This window comes from Podarcis raffonei, chromosome 1 (genome assembly GCF_027172205.1).
Source record: "Podarcis raffonei isolate rPodRaf1 chromosome 1, rPodRaf1.pri, whole genome shotgun sequence".
Taxonomy (NCBI): domain Eukaryota; kingdom Metazoa; phylum Chordata; class Lepidosauria; order Squamata; family Lacertidae; genus Podarcis; species Podarcis raffonei.
In genome coordinates, this window is record NC_070602.1 from 84,388,524 (window position 1) to 84,408,315 (window position 19,792).

At 50.2% G+C, this 19,792-nt stretch overlaps 3 protein-coding genes across 16 annotated transcripts in view; 2 read left to right on the forward strand and 1 right to left on the reverse strand.

The window, feature by feature from the left end:
- OBSL1 (obscurin like cytoskeletal adaptor 1) overlaps window positions 1–2,784 on the forward strand; it is a 71,841-nt gene extending 69,057 nt beyond the window's left edge. For 6 of the 8 annotated variants that reach the window (XM_053400741.1, XM_053400714.1, XM_053400731.1 and 3 more), the window contains 3 exons: window positions 569–673; window positions 1,317–1,583; window positions 1,800–2,214. In XM_053400741.1, coding sequence (XP_053256716.1) covers window positions 569–673; window positions 1,317–1,583; window positions 1,800–2,152 — 725 coding nt within the window. In that variant the 3' untranslated portion in view covers window positions 2,153–2,214. Of the gene's footprint in view, window positions 1–568; window positions 674–1,316; window positions 1,598–1,799; window positions 2,215–2,565 lie in introns of those variants that run through there. The other 2 variants (XM_053400723.1, XM_053400759.1) reach the window with 2 other exon arrangements.
- Window positions 2,785–3,844: 1,060 nt separating this feature from the next.
- On the reverse strand, window positions 3,845–18,026 carry TMEM198 (transmembrane protein 198). Of its 6 annotated transcripts, none has more exons than XM_053400908.1 (5): window positions 17,918–18,026; window positions 9,441–9,692; window positions 7,900–8,475; window positions 6,912–7,102; window positions 3,845–5,447 (listed from the first exon to the last, which is right to left on the reverse strand). In XM_053400908.1, the coding sequence occupies exons 2-5, from the start codon at window positions 9,601–9,603 to the stop codon at window positions 5,301–5,303; spliced, it is 1,077 nt and encodes a 358-aa protein (XP_053256883.1). In that variant the 5' UTR covers window positions 9,604–9,692; window positions 17,918–18,026; the 3' UTR covers window positions 3,845–5,300. The 6 variants fall into 6 exon arrangements, with proteins under 6 accessions (XP_053256883.1, XP_053256873.1, XP_053256867.1 ...); XM_053400898.1 differs by having other exon boundaries at window positions 17,905–18,024; XM_053400892.1 differs by lacking the exon at window positions 17,918–18,026 and adding an exon at window positions 17,303–17,792.
- The window catches only part of CHPF (chondroitin polymerizing factor), a 36,156-nt gene continuing 27,857 nt past the window's right edge, over window positions 11,494–19,792 (forward strand). The window contains exon 1 of one of the 2 annotated variants that reach the window (XM_053400808.1): window positions 11,494–12,647. The gene's annotated coding sequence lies outside the window, so the exon portion shown is untranslated. Of the gene's footprint in view, window positions 12,648–16,657; window positions 16,792–19,792 lie in introns of those variants that run through there. The other variant, XM_053400799.1, reaches the window with a different exon arrangement.

The window sequence follows — 19,792 nt, forward strand, 5'->3', positions numbered from 1 at the left end:
GGTGTTGGCCTGGCTATGGTAGGAGTACAGTGGAACCTCGGTTTTCGAACATAATCTGTTCCGGAAGTCTGTTCAACTTCCAGAACGTTCAAAAACCAAGAATCAAAGGGCTGTCAGCAAGTTCAATGGGGAAAATTGAGAAACGCACCTTGGAAGCCATTTGACTTCTGAGGCGTGTTCAAAAACAGAAGCATTCACTTTCGGGTTTTCAGCGTTCAGCTTCCAAAACATTCGGCAGCCGAGACGTTCAAAAACCAAAGGTTTGACCGTATAGGATTTGATGCAAGTATGCTCCTCTCAGCCCTTGACTCCATCAGCATATGAGAGGAAGAGTTTTGCCAGCATATGTGTCATGCCGATGGGCTTCCACCACTTTCTAAAGCCCATCAGCCTGCAGATCTTGAGTATAGGATCACGCACATAGTTACCTCAATAAGCAGCACAGCTGATATGTGGAGCATCTGTAGTTCCAGTTACCGCCATTGCAACACACACCTGTCCTCCCTGGGGCTGGCAGCAGAAACCCTCCTGCCCCCTTAAGAATGATGGCATTCCTCGTCTTTGACAGGAACCCGGCACTTTCTGCTCCTGTGCTGTGTCCGTCCTGAGGATTCGGGCCAGGTCCGCTTTGTGGCAAAGGCAGCTGCTTCTGAAGCCCGCCTGGAAGTGGAGGGTAAGGGAGCTGCTTCACCATTGGCCCTCAGCTATCATGTGAGAATGGATTGCAATGATAGGCAAACATGAATTGATGTGATTGACCATTGCAGGAGAAGTGTGATGCCACCCAATGTATGTTATGGATTCACAGTGTTTTGATAAATGGAGATCTCTGTTACTCTGGGTCACTGGCTGTACTATTATATAGAGAGATTTCCATTACACAAGGTTATGAGCATAATCTCAACCTGACCAACCATAAGATACTTTCTGCCACATTTTCTACATTTTTCAGCCTATATACTCTGCAACATAGACAGGTGGGAAGAATGGGCTGGAATTAGCAGGTGTGGCAGGAAAGTGTGTGTGTGATGTGGGGAGCCTGGGCAAGCAGGCCTGTAACTGGGAAGATCTATGAATGGATGCATGTATGAGTTGGTATCAACTTAAGGGAACACACAACTTGTGTTGATGAATGGTAGGATTGCATGTTAGGCAGGTTGCTGGGCATGTATCGTATCTAGCAAAGGACAAAGGTTGGTGCCTGTGTGGGGTTTGAGGCTCCATCCCTAGCCAGCTTGAGCCTCTTTGGAGGTTGCCTTTGATCCAACCATCTCTGGAGGGACTGGAACTTGTGCTTGTGTCTGCTGCTTCCACAGCGCTGCCTATCCGCATCGTGAAGCCGCTGAGGGACAAGACTGTGCTCGCACGGCACAAAGCCACGCTGGAATGCACAGTGTCTCAGTCTCGTGGCCGAGTCCGCTGGTTCCGTGGAGACACAGAGATCTTTGCTGGCAAGAAGTACGAAATCTGCAACTTGGACTGCTACCGAACCCTCGTTATCCACAGCGTTGAGCCTGCAGATGAGGGCCTGTATACATGCGATGCACTGGACGACCGCTCCACGGCCCGCCTGCTGGTGGAAGGTCAGGGGGAACATGCAAGTACCATGAAGAACTACAGAGGGGTGGAGATGGGTGGGCCCAGAGGGGAGTTGGCAAACAATGCTGTGGATTTGGCATGAAGTTGTCTGCCAGCCAGAGGTAGAGGGGATAATGATGAAGAGCAGGCAGAGCCACTGTAGGGGGACAGGCAGGCTGCTGTGTCACATGGAAAACTCATTCTGTTCTCTGCCCCTGCAGCTGAAGGGATCCAGGTGGTGCGAGCATTGCGGAACGTAGATGTGGTGGCTCCCGCAGAGGCTCGGTTTGAGTGCGAAATCTCTGCTCCCCCGGCATGCAGCCCGCAGTGGAGTCTCAATGGAGAAGACTTACAGCCCAGCTCACAAGTGCGCATGGAGAGCATGGGGCATATCCACAGGCTGAGGCTCTGCCAGACAACCCCTGGCATGAGTGGGATGGTGAAAGTTACTATTGGCAATGCCCGTTCTAAAGCCCACCTCACAGTCCGAGGTACGTGTGCCTGGCAGCAGAGCGGGTTGGTAGCAGGGAAGAAATTGAAGAGGGTATGTGTGTTTGTGTGTTCCAGGACATAAAAATGCAAGCTGTTTTCTATCCTAAAATGGCGGAATGGTGAACCCTTGTCCTGTAGAAAGAACCATGGTCCTTCTGCATGGTCTTGGGCGCTGCTGTGACCTAGCCGGGTCACAAGAAGACAGTGAGATGACACATTGGTGCTGGGTGACAAAATGAAGAAGGAGAGGCTGGGCTGTGTGCTTGGGTTCAACAAGAGACTGTGTACGCCATGGGTAGCCAGTGTGGTGCCTCACAGTTGCTGTTGGGACTCCCATCAGCCCGCATCACTGGCCCCGTTGGCTGGGACTGAGCACCTGGAGGGCCACAGGTCCCCTAACCCTGGTCTAAGCAGTATCACTGAGGGAAGGAGAGGTGGTTGAACGGTGCCTCTGCCTTGATAGCATTTCTCTCTAATGCCTTATTCTCTCCACAGAGCGCTAGCATCAGGGAGACCCTGTGAGCAAAAGAGCAGGGGTGAGCATGGAAAGCCCTGGGGCTACCAGGGGAAGGTGGAGACAGCATGTTTGACACTTGCATGGACAACCTGAAGAATGGACACACACACACAAAGAGAGAGAATTCCTCTTCCTATCTCCCTCTTCTGCATGACAAGGGAAGCAAGATCTGCTTTTATTAAATGCTCATGATTCCTGGTTTGTTTATTATTGTTGTTATGCTGGTGCTCTTTGGTAGGTGAGATGGCTCTTCTGGGCGGGATGTCTCATCAGTTGCCTAGACAAGCAGAAGGATGGTGAGGCGCTGGAGCTGTGCCACCTGTGCCTGAGCACACCCTTCAGCACGCTCCAGTGTAAGGCTTTTTAAACTGCAGGGACAGCTCCCCTGCAGTATCTAGAAAACACAGGCGAGTAGGTGGGTGTGTTGCTGTGACAGGCGACTGCTGTTTCCTCCTTCTCTCAATGCCCCATTGCAGAAGAGAGGCTGAGGCAACACCCGGCTTCGCAAAAGAGGTGGGAAGAGCCCCATGCCAGGGCGCATACACTGGGCAGCATAGATAGGTGTGTGCATATGTATTTCTAAGCCCCACCCCTCTGGTAAAACCTGAAGTCCGAGAAGAGGAAGGAAGGGCCATGGGCTGTGAAGAGAGCCCACAGATGGGGGTGCAAAGAAGGGATTGTCTGGGGTGTAACTAAAACTATGGTTTAACGTTTGCCTCCCTGCTCTGGAGCAGCCTTCCCCAACAGAATGCTGTCCATGTTTTGGACGACAACTCTCATCAGCCAACACAGCACAGGGAAAGGGCCTAGGGTCTATGCGCAGATGGGATCAGGTTCAAGCTTTAGCATCCACAAGTAGGATAGGGAGAACTTCCTGCCTGAAACTCTGGAGAGCTGCTGCTAATTGGTGCAGACAGTACTGAGCTAGATGGACCAATTTTCTGCAAGTTCCTCTGGTCTCTTTCCTCCAAACAAGGTTCTGCTCATGCCCCCCGACCACCACCATGTGCACAGACCCATTGTTTGCCATGCTACTGCCATGCAGAAAGAAGTGGTGGCTCAGGATCTCTTCTGGTTAAAGGTCTGCTGCACATGCTGCCTCAAGTTGTTGACCCCATTCCTCACCCTCATTCTCCTCCTGTGCCCAGTCCAGGCTTGCCTCATGCCCATGTCCAAGATCCAAGCTCATGCATGTGTGGTAGTGTTTGTGCCGTAGTCCAACGCTTGTGGCCCATTTCATTCATGGAGAGGCTGCTCTGAAAGGCTTTTTTTTTTACTTGCGCAGCCGCAGCCCGGCAGCGTTTGGCACATATACAAAGAGAAAGAGAGGACAAAACAAAGAAAAACGAGAGTGCAAGGTTTCTGTGGTGACAACAGTGGCGATTGGTGACAGAAACATGCAGTTTCTCCATGAAGGAGAGGCTTTTCTGAGCTGTGCTGGACCCTCCCTTGCCCCCATCCTGAAACAGGTGGTGAATCTTCCCTGCTCCTGTCCCCTTAAAGAGGAGACACTGAGAGACTCACAGCCCCCACCTCCCACATGATAGATAACAAGGAGACAAGCTCCAAATGTGGGGGCCACCACACTTTGACAGGGTTCTGTGCAGGGGGACACTCCCACCCCAGCTCTGAGGCTAGGTAGGGTAAAAAAGGGTGACACCCATCCCCAGGCATGGGCCTGAAGGGAAAGATACGAAGACTGCAGGACCCTGTCCCCCCAACCCTGGGTCCAGCAGAGCTCTTCAGGCCCAACTCTTTGTCAATAATAAATTAATACAAATAACTGCAACAAGAATATGTACATGGATGTTCCCCCCAGTCCCAGTCCCCTGACTACCCTGACCCTCACTCCAAAATGAGGAACAGGGGGAAGGGGAAGTAGAAGGGGGGTATCGAAAAGGCTCATTGCCTGGATACCAGCCGAATGCCCCATACTTGCTCCAGCTCCACCTCACACACGCTCACACACTCACACTTGCACACTTCAACAGTTAGACAGCCCAGCCCAGGTGGCCCAGATGCCCACCCCTCCCTCCTCCCTTCCCTCCTTGAGTTGCCCATTCAAACAGTATGCCAGGCACTGGTATGGGCAAGGGGCCCGGGGCCCAGAGGACCCCATTTCCCTGAGCTGGCTGCCCCAGCCAGACTAGAGTGAACTGAGTCAAATCCTACCACTTGTGCCCTGAAAAAGTCCTTGCGGGGGTCAGTTCAGGCAAAGACAAAGCTCCAGGACAAGGAGTGGGTCCATCGTGTGGCAAGACAACAGCACAGGAACACCCCGTTGGCCCCTCCATCTATGAGTCACTCCAACAGTGGTGGGTGGGGAATGTTGACAGTTCCTTGTCATTTTCATGCAGGCAATTGGCTCTTTCCTTTTCACCCTTCACTGCGTTCCGCAGTCCTGGCTCGGGTGGGTTAGCAACCAGGTCTCTCTTCAGCCCTTTGCCCCAAGCACCTGCTCATGTACGCTTTCCTTGCCCCTTGTTGCAGGGCAGCTTAGCTGGAGCCAGAGTTGCACTGGGGAGAATTCCGCATATCCTTGCAGTGTGAGAGAAACTGGGCTACAACTGCATGTCCAGGCCAGGTCTACGAATGCCAGCAAAGAGTATCTGCAAGTCCTCACGGGAACACAGGCGCTAGGCTAAGCCCACACGGCCTGACCTGCGTGACCGTGCGAGGGCAGCGTCCTTGTGACCTGGCGGGAGGTGCTGCACTATACCCGCATTGCAGGGCCAGAGCCCGTTGTCAGGGGCACGGTGGAGCCACAGTCATAGTCAATGTCAATGGCGGCATGAGCGTTGGCCAGGAGGCTGTTGAGAGAGGATCCCGTCTGCCGCTCCCGGAAGCTCTGTATGTAGCTCTACAAGGAGGAGGAAAGCAGAAGATGAGGGTGCTGCCTCCATCCCCCATCTGTGATTGAAACTTCCCTGTGTGGAAGGACTTGCCTATGACTTGCTCCTGAGTGTTTTGGGCAGGTCCAGCCTCTTCCCACCTCAATTCCTGGGACAAGGCCCTTCCTAATGGCTGCCATATCACCCTCTCCTTGCAAGTAACCAAGAACCAGCTGTTCTTCCACACAATGCCTTGAGATGTAATAGGATTTATTTTCTCCCACATCTACTGGAAAGGGCTCATAGTGCTTCCTGGGGTAGGTGTAGGAGGAGCTTCTGGTCCTGCTGGAAATGACTGGTAGGGAGGCTGAGGTTTGCCTCTCTGTGCTGTGATCAGGAAAACTAAGGGCTGCAGTGAGGTGTGAACAGTAAAAGTGTGAACTGCAGATGTGCATTATTAGACAGATAATCTGCATATGTCCAGAAGCCACAGACAACCATTCAATATTCTATGGTGCCTGTCCATAAAAGTTTAAGAACGCGTGGCTGCCATTCACACGTTCCATATTGGCCATACTGGGGCACTGTCAGAGCCCTGTTACCTTGCAATTTTGAACAGATCACAATACCTTAGTTTTCTATGAAGCTCAACACCCTAGTACAGGGAGGGTGCCACAACAGAGCACAGCTTGTCCCAGGCTATTTGTACTTGGGAAGACTTTGGGAATGAATTGATGAGAGACTTACTGGATGTATGCATTGGCTGGCATAGTTAAGCATGTTCACTTTCATTTAAGGATCACCCTGTTCTTCTGCTATATCATGAGGAAGTCACTGCCTTTCCCCCGCATCAATTAGCAAAGCTCCCCAAGAACCACCTGACAACACTATTTGTACTAGGCAGAGAAACCTCCATGGGTTGAGGAGAACTTCCAGAGACACACGAAGAAAATGTTAAGAGACACAGAGCTCTGCTTTTGGTTCCCAACTGAAACTGCCAAATGTAGAGCAAAAAGCAGAACTTGGACAAAGTTTCTCTACCCATTTTCCCTCCATATATGTTATGCCATGGTGTTCTTGTCTCGCACTGGGCTTCCTGCATATAGAGGCATCAGTGGGGGGAGGGAGTGGCCAACAGTGCTGGGAGTCCCACCGAACTGTTTCCCTGCTCCTCCCTCTATGGGAATTCCATACAGATAGTCCATATGAATGGAGTGTGGGAAGCAAAGGGTGCAGAAGCCAGAGACACTTCTGTCCTATACAGATGGGTTTCTGAATGTGGAAAGCATGACTGACAGGGCTGGCTCTTAAGGCGGAAGTGTGTCACTGATGATCCAAAAGCAAAGGAAACAGCAGGAAAGCCTGGAGGAATAGAACTGGGAGCAAGTTGACTCCCATCAGTCTTTACCCCTAGGGAGCTGGATTCTTTGCAGTGTAATACATACAGTCCCACCACCCTAGCCCTGTGCAGGAGGGCACTGGCATTGACTCACTGGGGAGAGCACATCCCCATCAAATCGGCGCACAGGATTAGGCTTGCGACGGTAGGCAGGCTCCGGTGGGTGGGCCTTGTGTTGCACGTGGGGATGGGGGTGTGGCCGCCTCTTCTTCTTCTTCTCCTTGCGCTCTTCTCGTTGCTTGATCCGCATCAGCTGAACACGGCGCTGCTGCCGACTGATAATCACTGGGGGGGGGGGCAGGAGAGAGAAGAGAAGGGGGTGTGGTCAGAAGGGGTGGCCCAAGGTACCAAGCAGATGCCACTACTGGAATGCTTTGCTGTGGGATGAAGTGAAAGCCAAAAGCAGAGTTGGGATACCACCTCCCATAACCAGGTAAATTCATAATTGGCAGAGCCAACATTTAGTATTAGGTGTGGTGACTGGGGAATGCACCTGTAGCCTCAAGGTGCAAAGTTCCAAACCATTTTTATTCCAGGAAGCTGCCACTGAGATAAATGAGGTGCCAGCACATAGCAGCATTTGCTACCTAAGGGAGCTAGCCTCCTTTCACTACAGCAGGAATCTCAAGGTGGCTGAGCATGATTCATGCTTTTCATACAAGGCATCACCTGCTAACAGGCTTCTTGCAACTACTGTTTGGATGCAATATGTAGTAGTTTAGCCCTCAGAGAAAAGGTGTACCCTCTGGAATGTACCCTCTATAACTCAGAATAAGGGTTCAAAGCATTAATTGGTTAATTTCTGCTAAATTCTTAACAACAGATAAAAAATAATCCTCAATTTAATTGTTAGGGGGCAGACTTGTGTGTCTTCTCCCCTCTCCCTCAGCCAAATTTGTGGAAAAGGGAACTTCAAGATGGCTCCCAGTTTATAACCACAGCTGGGACACAGCCTGTCTTCCTGGCTGAAATCACTAATGTTTTCCTTCTGGCAATAAGAACCACAGGCAAGTGAAGATGACAGTTCAAATTTTACGCCAATGTCCACCCCCCTTCCTACCCACCCTCTGCACCGCACTCACCTTCCGTGTGGGAATATCCCTCTGCCGTGACTTTCCACTGCACCAGGACGCCCAACAGTGCCAGGACTGGCCAAGTGCCCAAGATGACCCAGCTGTACCAGCAGATGGGCCGGGCGGGAGCTACCTTGACGCGCTCGTAGACGTACTGCAGCAGCAGGAAGAGCTCAACAAAGTAGTCGGCAGTGGCGGTCATGACGGCACTGCCAAAGACAGCGGTGGAGAGCGTGGTGAAGAGGCGCTGCCACTGCAAGGTGAGCACCGCACACAGCATGCCCACGCCGAGCAGCAAACCGATGGGGATCCAGACGGTAGGTGGGTGGTAGAACTGCTCCATCACCACCAGCGCAGCCACCGCCAGCAGCAGCCCCAGCAGCAGCCCGACCATGAAGAGCCCAACGCTGCGCACAAGCATGGTCACCAGCCCGCAGAGTACCCCGATGCCCAGCCCGATGCCCACGGAGGCCTCGACACTCAGCTGGGTGTCCAGCACCCGCTCTTTGTAGCACAACATGAAGATGATCACGGAGCCAAACATCAGTCCTGTCAGGAACATCACCGCCTTGAAGCATCGGTACCCTGAGGAAAGGAAGAAATGGATGCTAGCGGCTGTTGCTGCAGTCAGGAACACAGGACGGGTCGCCCATCTGTTTGGTTGAGCAGGGCAGGCTATCCACATTCCTTTGAGCCACCTGCACTGAAAGTCCTGGCCTCTGACTTAGGAGGCTCATGCAGAATACCTACGCAATGTCCTACACTTACACACAGAGAAAGATATTCTGTGCTTATATCACAAAGGCTGGGGAGTCCTAATATCCAGGGCTTCAAAGAGCATGCTGCCTTACATGAGCATTCACCACACTCCCAACTGATCTGTGTAATGCATAAGTGGATGCACAGCAGTGTCTCAGGGAAAGCCAGTGCTAGCTTTTTCTCCTGGGACGCTGATGCGGTCAGCAAAGGAGCCCCGTTATGCAGTCTGGAAAACTAATGCTAGTTCCTGTAAGTCACATGGACTGGCAAGGACCCATACAGGCTAAAGCACCCACTTGGGTGTCTTCTGTAGAATCAAAAGCATTAACACAGCTCTCTGCTGTTGGAACAGCTTGGAATTACACTAGGTTTATTTATTTTTTTCCATATCAAACTGTTAGCATATTGCATATCAAAATTATAATGATTAAAATACAAATCAACTCCCTCCCTTGTTTAGTGCATTAGGTGTTGAATGGGGAGGGCTAATAGAGCAAGCTAGCAGTAAGCTACAAAAACTGGGAACCTGCCTTTTCCATCTCCCTAGCAGCCTCATCCTAAACATGCATATTCAAAAATGCCCCCATAGTTTTGAGTGCAAGCTCAAGCGTGAGTCCCACTTCATGCCTGTTGCAGACATACTGTGACACAGGGTTGGCTTTGAGTGGAATGGGCTCCCTGGGCCTCATAAGGGCACTGAGTTCATTGATCTCCTTTGCCCCCATGCCTCAGCTCAAACTGTCCTCCGGGCACCTAGGACAGCACACAGACCCACCCAAACCCTTTCTCACCAAAGAAGCAGTAGATGATCCCAAAGAGGCAGCACATGGCGCAGACCACTGAGGGTACCACTTGGTAGCGCCGCTCTATCTCCTCCTCACAGCTGTATGTCCGGTCTTGGTTTGGCACGTGCGGCAGCAGCGGGAAACGCAGGGTCTGTACTGTTGACGTCATGGCTCTTCAGGGTCTCCTGGGGCAATGTCAGGCTCCCCACTCCCTCCCCGTCACCTGCGGGGGATGCTGTCTCATGGCATTGCTTCCATCTGTGGAGAGAGAGAGAGAGAGAGAGAGATTGAGGGCGGATGGGACAAAAAAGGTGAGACCTGAAGGCATAATGTATTCCGCACTCTGCAGGGCTGTTCCACTCATTAAGAAACAACTCCCACTCTTCTGGAGGCTGCAATGAGGGTTTTAAAAAAAGTGACGAGATCAGAGATGGGAACACCCACTAACTCCCTGGGCCCCAAGCCAAGTCCAACTAGTCATTCCTGGCAAGGAAAAAGATGGTTTGAGTGTTGGCAATATATTATGCAAGGGGCAAAGCAGGCCAAGCATCCTAGCTGGGCCTCTAGGATTCCCGTTGATCTTTCTCCACCTCTGTCCCAGGAGTACCAATCTCACTGAGTCACCCCAGCCTCAGCCTGCCAGGGAGCTTAGCAGCATATTCCATGTCGGAATGGAATCAGAGCAATGCTGGGAGGAAGAGGAGGGCGCTGAGCAAGGGATGGGACAACAACAACTTTCCAAAATGGAAAAGCGGGGCGGCGGGGAATGTGGCTATAAAGAGAATCACCACCGTATGGTCTCCACGGCAACCGAGCAAAGAACAGATGATACTTTTAGCAACGCACATGCTCCCCCACTTCCAACACTCACCCCCACCCCACCCCACCTTCTTCCTCAAAGAACCTGTGGGGTAGGAGAATGAGTCACCAAAGAGGGAGATGTAGCAGTTCGGGAAAAGCATCTGCCAGAGATTTGAGTTTCATTAACCCTGCGTGCGGGATGGCTGGCTGGCTGAGAGCAGCTCTGAAGACAAAGGAGGACTGGTTAGTCGGCTGAAGCATCTTCCTTCTTCTTTACCTCTGATGTTCAGCCTTGGAAAGCAGCTGCAAATGTGGATTAGAGAGTCCCTGAGTGCTGTTGTAGGCTAGAGCACTGTCCGCACCCCAACCCCTCCCCATTTCCTCATTTCTGGTGGATTGCAGGCTGGAAGGCACAACAGAGAAAAGCCTTTTGTGTTAGTTCTCCCTTGCTCACACATGCTCAGATCCGTCCAGCACGAGCCGAGCCCTCCCCACTCCAGCAGCCCCCAAGTAAGAAAGGACAGGACACTCTAATGATGCAACTGGGGTTTGGGGGGAGTGTTTCTGAACCCACTTCCAGACAGGTGAGGTTTTTGGAAGCATTGTAGCTAATGTTTAGGGAAGTTTTTAATTTTTGATACTGTATTGTTTTTAACACTCGATTGGGAGCCGCCCAGAGTGGCTGGGGAAACTCAGCCAGATGGGCGGGGTATAAATAATATTAATATTAATTTTTTTATTATTATTATTATTATTATTATTATTATTATTATTATTATTATTATTATTATCCCCTTTCACAGAAGAACCGTGTTTTCAGGGTAGGAGCTCAGTGGCATGGGGATGGGTGAGGAGACTTTTAAGAAAGCGTGGCTGGAGACATGTTGCCCACAAGCAGGTCAGGAGCCTGGGAAATCTCATCCCAACGTGTGCGCGTCCCCCTCTCCGCCGCCTCTGTCTGTCTGCATGTCTGTCTGTCTGCCATTCCCCCCTCCCCGCTGACGCCAGCACCAATGGCCGCTAGTACTGAAAGCATGCTGCCTACGGATTGGTGCACTCTCTGTTGCTAAGGAAAACAAGTCATTTTCCCATTGGATGCTGAGAAATTACCAAACGCCGGCCTTCTCCTCGGCTATATCTTTTTCGCTTTGTTTCAGCAACTCGGCTTTTTCCTCACGAAGCCCCGCCCGCTCTTGGAATGTGGCTTTACTTCTCTCTCACGCCCCCCTTGATTCTCTTCAGTTTTTATCCCACCTGCAACCCCCCTCCCCCCAAAAAAGCCGTGTGCCAATGGCCCTTATTCCAAATATGTGTCCGCCCTGCTGGCTCCCCAGACACTTGATAGCCCTCAAACATCCCCTGAAACCCCCACATTACAATTGGCAGAGATAAAAAGGGGCTATCATGCACACACTATTAGTGCAACCACAGACACAACTTGTGTCACAGAAGAACAGAACAGCTCACCCTAGTGCCACTTGCTTCCCACTCCCAAGTGGCTCCTGGCTTGGCAGGAGCTGGTGACCCTTGTGACATGGAAAGGCCTGCCATCAAGTTTGGGAGCTATAGATCCAGAAAAAACACTGCCTGAGGAGGACTGTGCTAACCCAGTTCTTATTCTTAGGAGGATCTAAGGTTTACTTCATTCAAACAACAACAACAACATATAGAATATTTGATGTCAGCAAGTAAATCTTCTAGGTATGTGGGTTACACCAAGAACGGCTGACACTAAGAACTTTGGACTTTCCCCCTCCACAGCTCAACACACAAAGACAAAGCAACTTCAATTTCTGCTGTCACCTCAAGTCAAAGCTGCCCACTGTATGGAGAACATAGTTTGTCATTTGCCAATGGAAGCTTTACTGCGGTAGGCATGTAACCATTTGACAAGCTGGTCATCCATAACGTCCTGCCATAGGCTTTAAAAGGTTATTAGACAGATCCATGGAGGATATCAGTGGCTTCTGGCTTCGTGTTGTGTCTCCAGTGTCGGAGACAATATGCCTTTGAATCCCAGTCACTGGGAATCGCAAGTGGGGAAGGTACTATTGCAACCAGCTCCTGTTTGTGGACTTTCCATGGGCATCTGATCAGCCACTGTGAGAACAGGATGCTAGACCAGATGGGCCACTGACCTGATCCAGCAGGACTCTTCTTATGTTCTTATGCTATCAGTGAAGACAATTCCGCCCACATCCATTCCCTGTCAGAAATCTAGGGAAGCAATGGGAATAATGGACCCTCCTCACCACCTGGTAGAAGATCACAGATGACTGGCAAGGTAAATTGTTACACAGCCATATGTATTCCCCCTGTATCATCACTATCTGGTTGATCATCGCCTCATGATCTGCACATCAGTGAATCATGTCACACAGTATTCAGACAAGCTGGATCAAGAGATGCAAAGTAAGTACTGTATATCATTCACAGGGAAGTGATAATCAAAACTATCAGAAAGTTGCTTTCCCACTTGTCTCTGCAGAAAACAGAGGGCTGCCTGACAGCAGTAAAATGGGCAAAATTAAGGCAGGCTCTTAACAAATGCAGAGTTAATAGCCACACATTGGGATTTAAATTAGAGGTGTGCTGGGCTCAATCCCAACATCTTCAGAATACCAGGTGCCATGTAGGATTTTCCATCAAGTAACATCAGTGGGAAACTGACTGATCTGGAGGGGGGTTGATATACACCCACCTGCCATACAATCAGGAATGGTCCATGATAAACATTGTAACTGAGCCAGGTAATCCAGGCATCCTGGATGGAGTAATACCCACAACTGTGGCCAATGTAGTTCCTCCTACAAGCTTCTGTAGTCTATGTCATTAAAAACAGCTTCTAAATATAATTGAAAATGTAAGACCATAAGACATATGGCGGATTAAACCAAAGCTCCATCTACAGTATCCCAGCATCCTGTGGCCAGCCAATGTCTCTTAGAAGCCCCAAAGCAGAACTGGAGGGCAACAGCCCTTTCCTGTTGTTTATTCCTAGCATTTAAGAATGTAAGAGCGGTCCTGCTGGATCAGACCTTAGGCCCATCAAGTACAGCATCCAGATGCCCCAGGGAAGCCTGCAAGCAGTACCTGAGTACAACAGTGCCCTCTCTATTTGTGCTCCCTGGTGACATATTCAGAGGCATACTGCCTCCAACAGCGGAGGAAGATCATAGCCATTATGGCTATACCCCACTGATAGCCTTATCCTCCATGAATTTGTCTAATCTTTTAAAGAGTGTTCAGAGGTATGCTGCCACTGAACATGTAAGCTGGTTTGGGGAAAGTGGGAGCAAAATGCTTGGTCTGTGTACATAGTTTATGCCAGGATCTCTTGTTGAACACTTTGCTCCTGGATTGGAATTCTGGTCCACTCTAATGAGTGTTTACTTAGAAATCCCATTTAATTCAAGTAAGTGCACATGGAATGACAACTTTAAAATCAATAAAGTATTGCCACCATGTGGGTCTCAGAGCAAAAAATTGCTACTAAATGCAAAGTAGAATCATAGAATTATAGAGCTGGAAAGGGATTCCTGAGAATCATCTAGTCCAATTCTAACTAACTTTTTGTTGGTATAGCAATATGCAAGATGTTGAACTAGTCATATCTGTATAACATGTAAGCTTGCATAATTGAAGCTTGGTGAACCTCAAAATCCTCCACATTTCTACCATAACAAGATTCAATCAAAAGAAATCACTCACCTAGTTTATATCTCTGAAAATCACACAGATCCATGGAGCTGACACAAACAAACTGTCATGCTCTTGTTCCCAAACAGCAACATTTGGCATCATGCCAGCAACTATCTGCCAAAATTATTCCAAACCTAAGTGTGGAAAATCCAGCCCTTAACAGTTTATCTCTAGGCAAGCTCCAATTTGTTTTTCTCTGTGGCACAGTCTTTCCAGCTCTCTCCCCCCCACTCCGCACCAAATCCCTGCCAGTTATTCTAATCTCCCTCTTTCCACGTGGTCCTGTTGCCTAGGGAGGAAGAAAGGCCAATGCAGTTCACAGCTAGCTAATGCCTGCTATGGGCCTAGAAGTAGCTCTGATACAGACACAGATACCTGTTCTGTAAGGAGGGGCTCTCAATCTGTAAACCCTGTTAAGAAGTGTGTATCTGAACAAACAAGGTTCTGCCCAGGCTGACACCAGGTACCACAGCCTGTGACCTTTCCTCTCCTCTGTGGGAGCCCGGAAACTCAAACCTTGATACTTTTTAGTGTTTAATATATTTGAGTGTTGCTCCCCACCCCCAAGGCAGCTAGAGGAGAATCATGACCCTGCTATGGGTTCCAGGCCAACTGGAGTCCAGGAATTGGATGAATCCTCTTCCACAGTGATTGAGGGCAAGAGTGCCCACTTTCCCACAGGCTCTCTTCACGTGTGCCTACACAACCCTTTCACCCTCAACTAGAGCAAGGAGACTGACCTTTTCATACAAATGTAATCTTGATTATTTCATAGGGAAGAGGAATAGGGAGGCAGAGGAACTTTCTTTATACCACTTCCTGGAAACCTGATTGGAGTATGTCTGGGATTGTCCTGGAAACCAGGCCACTCCACAAAGGAGCTGTGCCCAATACTGCAATCCTAGGTTCTCTCAGCAAGGGAGATGATAAGAAAAGGTTGTGACAATGTAGATTCTGCATGTGAAGTTTTAGGAAAGAAAGACAGGTCTAGACCAACAGAAGACACTATGAGGAAGGCATGAGAGCTTGTTGCGGATTCTTACTTAGTAGGAGTGGGGTAAGGATAGTTGTGGAAGGACTAGCAAGACACTGCCTCACCTTTTGCTGCAGGATGCAGAAACATGAATAACCAAGCTGTTCCTATTTTAGGGGAAAGTGCCAGGGCACAATGTTATGCCAGGAACTTTTCTTCTGGGCTAGGGTTAGGCACACCTACTCTGATAGGATCTGTGTGCAATATGGAAGGGAATCCTTGGCACCTTATCCTCTTCCTGCCACTGGGATTACTGTGACAGCTTGCTGAAAAGCTGCTAATGAGAGAATCCTATTAACCTGGGAGTAACCCAGGGGAGTGGCAGTACTTTGAGGAGAATCTGCAGGACAGGGCCCTGTCCTTCAGGTACTCCTAGTTGCACTAGTTGTGCTCTAAGGAAACACTGTGCAGAGTTTTCACAGAGGTGGCAAGAAGGTATTTATATTATGTTCTAGGAATGTTTTTTTTTTTTTAAAAAAAAAGATTTTGTAACACTTGTATTGGAAAGCACCCAAATCAACCACACTTGGTACAAAAGTCAGCTGCAAGCATTACACACATATAAACACACTACCCAGAGCCTGTGGGCTGCACCTAAGAATTTTTGACTCCAGAGAAGGACTAGCTCAGGATCTTCCTGTCTATGCTCCTCTCAGTGGCCGACTGGAGGGCCCTAGCATAGGATAGCTGTTTTATCCCTGTAGCTAGTGTGTCTGAAGGATATCGAGCATGGGGCAGGTTCAAAGGAGAAATGCACTTTACTGGGGCATAGCCAGGTTGCAAGAACCTGATGCTTTCCTGTTCCGTGCAAATCTCACATGACCATACCATAGCCTCTCTTCACATTGCCCGGCTCAATGCAGTGCCAGCCCTCTACTGCAATCTGGTTGACAGACTCTATCCCATTCCATAGCAAGACATGCTGACCTTTTCTATTCCCAAGCACAAAGCTTGCCCATCCAACCTTGGACTTGCAGGTGTTTCTGGAAAGGGTTCCTTATTTTGTTGTGCAAGTATTGAGTATGATGAAAACCCAATCCCTATGTTGACTGCTATCAATTCAAATGGAAAGCAGAACTGGAAAATGTGATGCTGCAGTGATAGCTCTAAATTAGCCACACTCATACCCCTCTCTAGGAAGCACAACTTTTCTGAAGTAGTTCCTGTGTTGGCATTATGGTGGCTGGTGTAGATTAGCTCCACCAGCCTGCATTCCATCTCTCCCCTCTGCCGGCCTGACACATACCTGGCTTTGTTCATCCATTTACAACTCAGCCTGCTCCATCTACTTATCAGCTTGTTCCTGCCACTAGTACAAGCTGGACCAGGTTTCATTCTTGTTTGGGACTGGCAGATCCCATAAGGGAAGCTGCAGAGTTGCTAGGATACAGAGCTGCAAAGACTTCTGGGGAGCCCGCCAGACTCCCTTTGTTTGGAAAGAGGGGGTCCCCAGGGGATCCTGGGCTGGTGGACCCAGAGATGCCTACAGATCTTGACTTAGGATACAATGGTTCTCTTTTTGAAGCGGGAGGATTGTTTTCATCCAGCCAATCGAGGATTTTGCTTTTGTTTCTTTTAAACTCAGCCTTTGTTGACATAGGTTTATGCTAATTAATAACTAGAAATAGAAGGCTGGGCTTTTATTGTTCTCCCTGCGGGGAATCACATCTAAGCAACACAAGCCAGAAGAAGTAGGAGCTTCAGGCAGACACACTTTTTGGAACTACCCTTCCAGCGGGGTGAGGAAAGGCTGATAATCCCTGAGCCTGGCAAAGTGTGATGTGTGGCTCACCGCAGCCCTGGACGGGCGAAGCCTGTTGGGTATGTGGGGGGGACAGTCTGGAATAGCACCCGTCCGCTACCCGCTTCATGCGCATCTCTCCCCTGGCTCGGCGGCCTTCAGGGCTGCTTTAGCATGGCTGCGCGGGTGACGGGCGTCCACGTGAACTCAACCCCGCTGCCTCTCCAACTTCTTCCCACTGCCTGCTGCCCCCGGGCAGGAGAGACAGCGAGGTACGGCCATCCGTGGCTTTCCTCTCGCTGGCATTTACCCAGCGCTGCCGAGGCGCCCAGCTCGCTCTTTGTACGCTTCCCAGTCATTCAGCGCCGCTTTTTTTTCTTTCCTTCTCCAACAATCCCGTTCATTTAATGCTCCGCGATCGAGTCCTCCTTCCCTTTTCCCAGCCCAGCGGCGGTGGCGGCGACCGTCTCTCTCTCTCTCCCTCTTTCCTTCCGTCTCCCTTCCTCCTCCGGCAAGGTGCGCTGCAAAGGAGCAGCAGACCCAGCCAGCAACCCTCTCCCTCTCCTCTTCCCCGCGGCGGTTCCCCCCTACCTGCTCGGCCCGGCCTCGAACCCGGCCCGCCAGAGCCCGCCCGGCTCGGCCCGGTGCTGAGGGACAGCTCCGCGTGACGTCAGCGCCCAGGTCCTCTCCCTCGGCCGCCCACCCCCCGCTCCTCCGCCGCTCCTCGCGCGCGCGGCGGCCGAGAAAGGCTGCCTGGAGCGGATGCAGCCAGGCGCGCGCCACGGACACAACAAATAGGCTGCTGCTGCTGCCGCCGCCGCCGCTGCTTCTTCCTTCCGTTCCCCTTCCAGCTCCTCCCTCGCCGTCCGCCCCCAACCCTCCTCATCCCCCGCGCCGCTTAGGGCCTGGAGCGCGCGGCGGTGGTAGCGGGGGCTCCGCACAGGCGAGCGTGTGTCACACAGGCACGCACACCCGCAGAGCCTCCTCCGCGGGATCCTATCCGCTCAAGGAGCACTTGTTAGGCATTCATCCCGCCCCCCCGCTTCCAGTGCGTTGCGTCGGAGGCCCTTGGCGCTTCCCTATTGTCATGGCACTGCATCAATCGCCGCCTTGGTGGATCTCTCTACCCCTCCCCCGCTCCCCGCCTCGCGCTCCGATTTTGGTTTCCTCCCCGCCCCCGCGCTCCGCACTACCTGCGATCCTTACTATGTTGTGCACCACCACTGTGCAAGCCCGCTTGCCGGACAGCCTACGCTGGCTCCTTCGCCATATGGCACCTTGTGAGACTGTCCACTTCTGCCCCGCCCCCAACTGCATTGCTCCAGCGGCTTCGTCGGTCTACCTCTGGCTGGATTGCAACTATTGTTTGCATCGCTCCCCGCTCCAGTGCAGTGAATTTCCCAGCCCTGCTGTAATGTAAAAACAAAAAAACACTCCGTTTAGAAAAAAGAATTGTTTTGTTTTAGTTTTTTTGTCTAGGAAAAGCTTTCTACTAGCAGAGACACACCATGTAAACAATGTTTTATGTGCTGAGACACCCCAGTCTCGGGTGAATGCAGCCCCACCACCTTGGAGTCTCTGCCTTGCCTTGCCTGAGGACGGATGTTCTCCTAAGGCCATGCCCCCTCATCAGCTCTGCTCTGTGCTCCCCTCCAGCATTGTTGGTTTGAATGGGTAGTTGAACTCTGTCTGATAATGCCTCTTTGCCTGTGGTTCTACACTCGCTTGGTTGGAAGGAAAAGATGGGGGTCAGGGTGTGTAGAAACATCTCACATTTGCTTTTTTGGAATGTACCCTGCTGAATAAAGGTAAGAATCACTTCCATTGCTCCATCCACTTTTGTCTGTGGGCCGGCATTCTGGCTCTTCTTTCTGTTATTTGTTAAATTTGTATCCTGGAATTCATCCCAAAGGAGCCCAGGGCAGCAAACACTTCAGTAATAACAATACAACTGAATACATTTTAAAACGGTTAAAAACACATAGAAAACAATAAAACGCAATAAAACATTTGAAGCGAATTTAAGAACAGCTATAACCAATTGATGTGTCTGGATAGCTCTGCTGAAACAAAAGTTTTCAGCAGGTGTCCAAAGGAGCAGTGATGGCACTTCCTTAATGTTGATAGGCAGGGAGTTCCAAAGTACAGGTTGCTGCTGCAAATATCTATTACAATATATATATATATATATATATATATATATATATATATATATATATATATGCTATTGGACTACAACTCCCATCATCCTGACCACTAGTCTTGTAACTAGGAATGATGGGAGTTGTAGTCCAACAACATCTGGGGACCCGTGGCTTGAACTGTTAATGTGGCCTGACCATATGCACAGAAATCTCTAGCTCTCATTGCCATGTGGTCCAGGAACTGCAGCTGCCCCGTGTCCACATTGGGCTGGATTTTTATATGCTGCCCCTCACATGTAGGACAGTAGCCAAATCAGTTGCGTTTGGATTACAGGAAGGATATGAGCTTGGCAGGGAAGCCAGATATCCCTGAACCCCAGAGGTCAGTCATTCCACTGGCTTAGGCACGTCATCAAAACTGCTCAAGGCTGAATCCCACTTACCATCTGCTGAGCTCCCTGTGTCATGAGAAGAAGGAGGATGTGTGGGAATGATGATGAGGCACTGCTGCTCCTACTGCCATCTCCTCCCTTCCCACTCTCAGCCTTTAGCAGCTAAGACAGTTTAGATCCTCCTCTGCTGTGCTAGGTGATTAGCTCTGGCCTGTAGCCTAGAGAAACCTTTATTTAAAGGTCTTAGTAATATAGTCAAGCAGAAATGCATATGTATGCATATCCACCTCCAAAGGTTATGTGGTTGTATAAGACTTGGTGATGTCACCCATGTATTGTCAGCACATCAGACCATTTTTAATTTAAATTTTTTTTTTTTGGTCTGGGCATCAGAACCCTAATCCCAGTCTCTCTGGCCGGTAAAGCAGTCTTCTTAGCCTGTCACCAGCTTAACACTTATCTGGATGGGGATAAGCAGCTGATGCACCAAACCTTTCTTAGCCATATTCCTGCTGCCTTAAAGCACAAGGCCTACTGAGTTTCAG